Below are 7,857 nucleotides of genomic sequence, written 5' to 3'. Positions count from 1 at the left end.
TCAGGAACCTTAGCTTGAACAAGAATGCATCAATTTTCTTGTTCCATGCTCTTGGTGCTTGTTTTAATCCATACAATGCCTTGTTCAATTTTTATACATGTTGTTCTTTTCCTTTCACCACAAAATCAGGTGGTTGTTGAACATATACTTCTTCCATCAGTGGACCATGAAGGAATGCATATTTCACATCTAATTGAAACAGCTTCCACTCTTTTGCACAAGCAATTGCAACCATTAATCTTATGGTTTCAATTTTTGCTACTGGAGCAAAACCTTCTGTGTAATCTACACCTTGTTTCTGTAGGAATCCCTTGACCACAAGCCTAGCTTTGTATTTCGAGATTGAGCCATCTGGATTAAGCTTTTGTTTGAAGATCCATTTAACTCCAATCTGATGCTTGTCTGCTGGAAGTTTTACTAGGGACCATGTCTCATTCTTCTCAATGGACCTGATTTCCTCACTCATTGCTTTCTTCCATACTTGTGTCATTGCTTCAGCCTCATTAATTGGACATGCTTCAGCCATCAATGCCAAGTGGATCAGTTCTCCTTCATGGTTGATTTGATCATCAGAACACATCTCATAGTCTCTGAGTCTGCTTGGTATTGACCTTTGTCTTTGTGATCTTGATACTTCATTGCCTTCTGCTATTGATTCTGTGATTTCACTTGTATCTTCATTAATTCTGGTTACAGATTCAATCTCAGGAACCAGTTTCTTTAGACTTGTTTGCATTTGTCTCCAATTCCATTTCTCATTCTCAAGCACCAACACATCCTTGCTGATCACTACTCTATCATTGATAGGGTCTAGAAGTTTATAGGCACCATTTGAGTGATACCCTATTAAGATCATTGCTTCACTTTTGTCCTGCAATTTGGTTCTTCTCTGATCTGATATATGATTGTAGACCAATGAGCCAAACACTTTGAGATGACTTACTGTTGGTTTTCTTCCAGACCAGGCTTCAATAGGCACCATTCCTTCAAGTCTCTTTGTAGGACATCTATTCAAGATATACACTGATGTTGCCACTGCCTCTGCCCATAGCTTTTGAGGTAGATCTTTTGCCTTAATCATACTTCTGGCCATGTTCATGATTGTTCTATTTCTCATTTCTGCAAGACCATTGAGTTATGGTGTGTATGGTGGAGTGATTTCATGCTTGATTCCATAATCTCTGCAGTATGCTTCAAAATCATTTGAAGTAAATTCACCTCCTCCATCTGTTTTCAAGATCTTGAAGTGTTTTCCACTCTCCTTTTCTGCAACAGCTTTGAAGTTCTTGAATGAGACAAATGCTTCACCTTTTGTTTTCAATACATCCACCCAAGTCATCCTACTATATTCATCTACAAAAATGATAAAGTACTTGTTGCCTGAAAGTGAAGGAGTTTCAAAAGGGCCACATACATCAGAGTGAACTACTTCCAAGACTGTTTTAGAATTCATTATTCTTTCAGTCTTAAAAGAGTTCCTTGCTTGCTTTCTAATCGAACATACCTCACATATTTTCTCTGGTAGTGTTGTTATTGGAAGACTAGAAACCATGTGTTTAATCCCTAGTTGATGTAGGCTTTTGAAGTTTAGGTGCCCCAACCTTGACTGCCAAATCCAACTCTCATCGCTGGTCTCAACTGAACTCATGCATTGGACTTCTGCAGCATTGAAGCTTACTTGAAATGTTCTATTCTCGGAAGCTTTGGTTCTCAAGATTAGCTTCCCATCAGAATCAAACAATTCAAGTTGGCTATTCTTCATGAGAACTGAGAATCCTTTCTCAATCAATTGACCTATACTCAGCAGATTGTACTTCATCTTTGGCACATAAAGAACATTTGATACTATTGTTTTTGATCCATTCTCCCTCATGATCACAACACTGCATGCTCCTTCTGCTGATAGAGAACTATCATCTGCAAATTTGACTCTGCTTCTCTTTGTTGAATCAAAGTCTTTCAACCACTCTTTATGATTTGTCATGCCTGAATCCAAGTACCAAAATTCAGAGTGTGATTTTGTTGCAGCATCTGTAACCATTAGATTCAAAGGTTCTGAATCTGAGTCTTCTTGAGTTGTGAGTGCCTCCTCCTTATGCCTTGATTGCTTGTTTTTCTCATTGCCACATTCATAGGAGTAGTGACCTAATTTGTGGCAATTGAAGCATTCTACTTTGCTCTTATCAAACTTCTTCTGATTATAGTTCAATTTTGATCTTCCTCTTTTATTAGAAGATTCAGACCAATCTTGACTTGTTTTCCTTCGGTTAAAGCTTTGTTTCCCTTTCCACTTCTTATCTTTTCTTCTATCATCATCCTTGTGAATTGCTTTTAAGGCTTGTTCTGCTTTCTTCATTGGATTTCTCTCAATCAGCCTTAATTCATGTGCCTCCAAGGAGCTTTGCAACTCTTCTATCTTCATGAGAGTGACATCTTTTGATTCTTCAATGGCAACAACTATGAAATCAAATCTTGGAAGCAAAGATCTCATTATTTTCTCAATAACCATTGTATATGTTATTGCTTCACCATACCCCTTCATCTGGTTGGTTATTGTGAGAATCTTGGTGAAGTATTCACCAACCTTGTCACCCTCCTCCATGTGCAATAGCTCATATTGCTTCCTTAGTGATTGAAGTTTAACTTTCTTGATCTTGTCCCCTCTAGCATGACTTGTCACCAATATGTCCCATGCTTCTTTGGTTGTCATGACATTTTGTATCTTCTCAAAGTGAACATCATCCACACATTGGTGGATCGGAAACAAAGCTTTGTTATCTTTCTTTTGTGCTTCTGATTGATCTGGTGACAAGACTCCATCTTGTACAACCTCAATGACTTCTTGATATCGAAACAGAACCTTCATCTGAGTTTGCCATCTATCCCAATTCTTGTTGGTAAGAATAGGAAGCCCCATTGCTTGAAGGTTACTGTTGTTGCCACTCATCCTTCAATTCTTTCATTGTTCTACTTCTGTCAATTTCTCCTCCAACTGGTTGATTCACACACAGCTATCTCAACTCCCTTTCAATCAGATCAGCTTATGCAATTCGATTCCCACAGGACCTTGATTTGCCTTAGCTCTAGATACCAAATTTGTTGGGGCTTTTGGCTTGCCACACAACACTGAAACAGAAACGAGAAGAGAAGAGATGAAGAAGAAGAGAAATGAAGATCTTGTGAGTTAGAGAGAATAAGAGAAAAATTATCTTGAATGTTCCTCTATTGCCCTTAAAGCAAAATAGAAACTTGCCTTTTATAGTAAACCTGTCATAACAGAATTTTAAACAGATTTCCTGAAATAGTAAGTTTCAACTATCAACAATAAAACACTTCTAAACAATTACAACTTGAATTAAAACCTATCTAACTTCAATAGTCCTAACCTTTCAATGTTGGTCCAAATCTCTCACATAGTTCAACTTGGTTTCATGTTCTAGAGAGTTCCACAAACACTCCTTGTCTTGTCGAAATTTGTTCTTCTGCTTCTTAAAATTTCACTTTGTTAAACCAAAAAACATTTAGATTTGACTATGAAGGATTCGATTCTTTTGATACCGTTGGAATAATATTAGGAATGATTTTTTATTAAAGGGTCTGATTATTCTCGACAAGATAAGGATAATGGTACCAAACATGTCAGCATCTACTGACAAGAGATAATTGATTTTTAAATTGAATTAAATAATTGTTGGCTTCATAAAATGTAATTAATTTGGAATAAAAACATAGAAGTCCGTACTTAGATTTTTTTCCAGTGAAGGAAGGCATGCAACTTCATATTTTATAAAATATGGTTATCATAAGGTGATTGAATGAAAAGTAACAAATAAAACTTAGATTTAAAAAATATCTTAAGTCGTATATGAACAGTGTCACTTTAACTAATTATCTTTTGTCCAGTCAAAGGCAAACATCCACGTTTAACTAAAGGATTTAAAAAATATTTCTTACAATATAATGTTAAAAATTAGCATGGTGATGATTTGAGTTATTTATACTCTCATTCTATTAAATATTAAAATTAAAAACAATCTTACCTGCAAACTAATAATGACGTGTCTGGTTACATCCGAATGATTTTGGATTAAGATTTAACAAAGTCCTTATCAACTATGACTAGCTTTTTGATTCTACAATTAATTCTTATCCTCAAAATCAAAGCGTTGAAAAAGATACAAGATTAAACCAAGTGAAGTCAACATATGTACATTAATTGTAGAGTAATATAACACCACAAACAGGTCACAAATAAGCTGAATGGAAAATTACAAATTACTAAAGGTGATGAACACAATGCTAACTGGTTTACAATGTTTTTTGTTCATTAACAAGTAACAATATTAGCATAAAATCAAATTATTGTGCACAACAATTTACAAGGCAGAGGAAAATATTATGAGAAAAAAATATATACATGGATAATATAAGAGTTTTATATACTATCATTGTATTATTCACCATTCAGTTTTAACATTGACTCTTTGAAAAAAATAAATATAAATGAATGATGGATAACATAGTGATTATTTACAAAACTATTGACAATGTATAGATATTACAATCAAGTTTATTTGGGGGCAAAGAAGGTGGTACCCAAAATATAAACATTATTAAAACAACATGGTTTTGTTAAATCACCGTATCTGCTGAGGGCAAAATATGGAACAAAACCAGAACCAAAATCCCTTCTTATTCTTCTTCTTTGATGGCAGAATTTTTGCATCACTCCTAGTGGCAAAATCAGCCATATACTGCACAACTTCCTAGTGAACAATAATGAACAATGTTTAAGTAAATAGAGCAACTTAGGGGGCGTTTGAATGAGCTTATGAAAATAACTTAAAAAAATAGCTTATGACCTTTGCTGTTTTTAACTTAATTCCATAAACTTGTTATACGAGCTTATGAAAATAATATATTTTTTAGCTTATTTCAGAAACTTATTGGATAAGAACTTAATAAGTTGTTTACCTAAACAATAGAAACAAAGGCATCAAACAAATTTACCTGAGCACCCAACTTGACCACTTCTTTTGGTGGCATCTCAAGAGGAGTCTCATCAGCTCTAAAAACTCTCAACTTTGATAAGAACCTAAAAGACTCTGGTAAAGCTCTTATTTGATCATCACTTATATCTAACTCCTCAAGCATTTCAAGATTTCCAATGGATTTTGGCAAGGCTCTTAAGTCAGCAAAGTTGTTTGCCAAGTTTAATTTCTTCAAATTTACGGCAAAACACAGGTTTTCGGGTACAAACTCAAGTTCATTAAAGCTAATATCAAGTTCCTTCAGGTTGCATAGATTACCCACAGTTGAAGGCAATCTCTTAACTCTATTATAGTGCAAAGTGAGAACCTCCAACAATTCAAGCTTTCCAATTGCCTCAGGAAATGCCTTGAGCTCATTGAAATCTAACTTCAGCACAGATAGTGATGAACAATTTCCGATTGTGTACGGCAATTCCTCAAGCTGATTTGTCTCAACATTTAATATCTTCAAGCTGCTTAAACTACCAATTGTCTCAGGTAAATGTGTGAACACATTTGAACTCAAGTCAAGATCAATGAGATTTATCAAGTTTCCGAAAGAAGCAGGCAATGATTTCAATCGGTTGGCATGGAGGTCAAGATGAGTAAGGCTTATCAATTCACCAAATGAGTTAGGAAGATTTATAAGCTGGTTTGAGTGAAGATCGAGTTTTGTTAAGGCCTTGAGACCCTCTATGGTTATTGGAAGAGCCATGATTCTGTTTTCTGATAGGTCTATTTCAGTGACTTCAGATAGTTTCCCAATTGACAAAGGCAACCATTCCATCTGATCTACTAACTTTCCTCTAAGCTCAAGGGTTGTTGCTCCATTATTAGCAAAGTTTTCAAGTAGAGTAGCCACTTTCATGAGGCTTAATTTCTCACAGCTTTCACTGCCTACAAAATTCAGGTCATGTCAAAGGATTAACATCATAGGCAACAAGTAATCTAATTAACGGATAGAAATCACTTGTCCTCAACTATGTCTCATTCTCTGTCTCGGGTCAATCAGAAAGTTACTTTTTTTTTAAAAAAAATTTCTTTTGATTCATATGGCATATATGCTTGGCCCGAGACATATAATGAGATACCGTTGGGAACAGATAATCTCTATCTCTAGTTAACTAGTTCATGAGGCCTGCAAATCAATATGTTCTATTGATTTAAAGTAATAATAAATAAATAAAATTTATAAATTGCAGTAGACTTGATATTCCTAGAAACTACAAGACAAATGTCTCTAACTCGTACCCTTCAAGTTATACAGAGCTTATTGTGACTTATTTCAATTAGCTTAATAGACAAGCTTATGACCTTTAGAGTTTTTTAGCTTATTTAAAAAACATATCAGAGAAACTTATGGAAATGAAAATAAACTCTTTTTTAAATTATTTCAAAAAAAAGCTTAACAATCACTTAATTAAGTGGTTTACACATGCACCCTTAAGTAATAATCCATCAATATTAAAACCCTCTATAATAATCAAAACTACGTATCATATGTTTTTCTGCATTTTTACTCAGCATATAGAAAAATAAGGGTATAGATAAAATTGATTATGATTTATGAACAATTTGGCAACATAATTTCAAATCATAACCATAACCCACAATAACAATTAAAGGGAAAAAATATAGCAAGTTTAAACTAACCAGATGATAAGAATCCCTTCACTGAAGAACCCCTTTCTGCTTCAAAATCATTCTTCTCCTGTTCTTCTTCCTTCTTCTTCACCAAAATTTCATCAACGATAACAACATCTCTTTCGATTTTCTCAAAAGGGTCAACTAAAGTTGAAAACTTGTTTATCTGGGTATCCCCAGAAACTAATACAGAAGCCTTCTGAATGAGATCACCAAAGGTATGAAACATCTTTTCTAACTGAACAACGTGAAGTGCTTCTTTCCTCTGTTCATAACACTGAAACATGACAAGGGTCTTCTTCAGTTGTTGTAGGACAGAGAAAAGGTTGTGAGGAACATCATGGGGTGGTTTTTGCATTGAGAGTTCTTGGAGTTTGGTTTGTTCCTCGTTGTTCACAGTGTCTACTATACACGTGGCAGCTTCAACCTCGTGTATTGAAGGTCTAGGTGGCAGTGAACTATAGAGTGAGGTGATTTCTTGTACTGTGTTTAGAAAGGCACGTGAAGGTGGTTGTGAAGAAGAAGAAGGGTCTTTGTCACTTTTAAGTGTTGTTGAACCAGCCATGGTTATGGCCTTATGAGGGTGTGGAAGAAGAACAAGGAATAATGGCTGTCTTGTGGATTTTGGTTTCCTTTATATTTAATTTTTTTCTTAGCTCAGAAACAGTTGTTGCATAGGAAAGAGAACAATCAGATTTTAATAATTTAAAGGGGTCACATTTTGTTTTTAATATTTTTCTTTTTATTATTTACTAGTGTATCGACGTGTCGGTTCGACCCACATTCTTATTTTTTTTAATATAAAATGTATCATCTTCATATTATATTACTTAAGAAAAAAATAATTTAAATATAAGAAATGTAATATATAAATTCAATAGAAAATAAAGATATAAGAAGATAACTTCTAGTAATTGATATGATATACATAAAAGTTATGCAAATTCTCATTTTGTGCCTCTAATTATAGAGTTGTTGAATGTCTTTTGTGTTAGTGTCTATTCTTCATGCATCGGGAAATAGAGAAGATGTGAAAGATTAATGGTATATTAATATAAAAAATGAAAGCAATTGAAAAAATATGTAGAAGTTTATAGTAGTTATTAATGAGAGAGGTTACAAAAGGATAAGTTTATAATATAAAAGTTATGTCATAGTAATAGTTATTACTTGTTTTGTAGAA

The 7,857-nt window shown here is 34.1% G+C and overlaps 1 protein-coding gene across 2 annotated transcripts; it reads right to left on the bottom strand.

Annotated features, from left to right (window-relative positions):
• Positions 1-4,559: 4,559 nt before the first annotated feature.
• Positions 4,560-7,334, bottom strand: LOC109340191 (plant intracellular Ras-group-related LRR protein 5-like). 2 transcript variants are annotated; one of them, XM_019577793.1, is made up of 3 exons: positions 6,680-7,334; positions 5,011-5,923; positions 4,560-4,766 (listed from the first exon to the last, which is right to left on the bottom strand). In XM_019577793.1, the coding sequence occupies exons 1-3, from the start codon at positions 7,237-7,239 to the stop codon at positions 4,638-4,640; spliced, it is 1,602 nt and encodes a 533-aa protein (XP_019433338.1). In that variant the 5' UTR covers positions 7,240-7,334; the 3' UTR covers positions 4,560-4,637. The 2 variants fall into 2 exon arrangements, with proteins under 2 accessions (XP_019433338.1, XP_019433337.1); XM_019577792.1 differs by having other exon boundaries at positions 5,011-5,927; positions 6,684-7,333.
• Positions 7,335-7,857: the final 523 nt, after the last annotated feature.

Source organism: Lupinus angustifolius, unplaced genomic scaffold (assembly GCF_001865875.1).
Source record: "Lupinus angustifolius cultivar Tanjil unplaced genomic scaffold, LupAngTanjil_v1.0 Scaffold_147_59, whole genome shotgun sequence".
In the NCBI taxonomy this organism is placed as follows: domain Eukaryota; kingdom Viridiplantae; phylum Streptophyta; class Magnoliopsida; order Fabales; family Fabaceae; genus Lupinus; species Lupinus angustifolius.
The sequence above is the reverse complement of the archived record's forward strand: the minus strand, read 5'-3'. Positions and strand labels throughout refer to the sequence as shown.

Bases quoted from the DNA above. Each gene is read 5' to 3' on its own strand.
- LOC109340191 (XM_019577793.1), bottom strand. From the start codon at position 7,239: ATGGCTGGTTCAACAACACTTAAAAGTGACAAAGACCCTTCTTCTTCT. The intron at 5,924-6,679 runs GTTTAAACTTGC...TTTTGTAGGCAG, and splicing joins GGATTCTTATCATCTGGTTA to TGAAAGCTGTGAGAAATTAA. The intron at 4,767-5,010 runs GTAAATTTGTTT...ATTGTTCACTAG, and splicing joins TGGTCAAGTTGGGTGCTCAG to GAAGTTGTGCAGTATATGGC.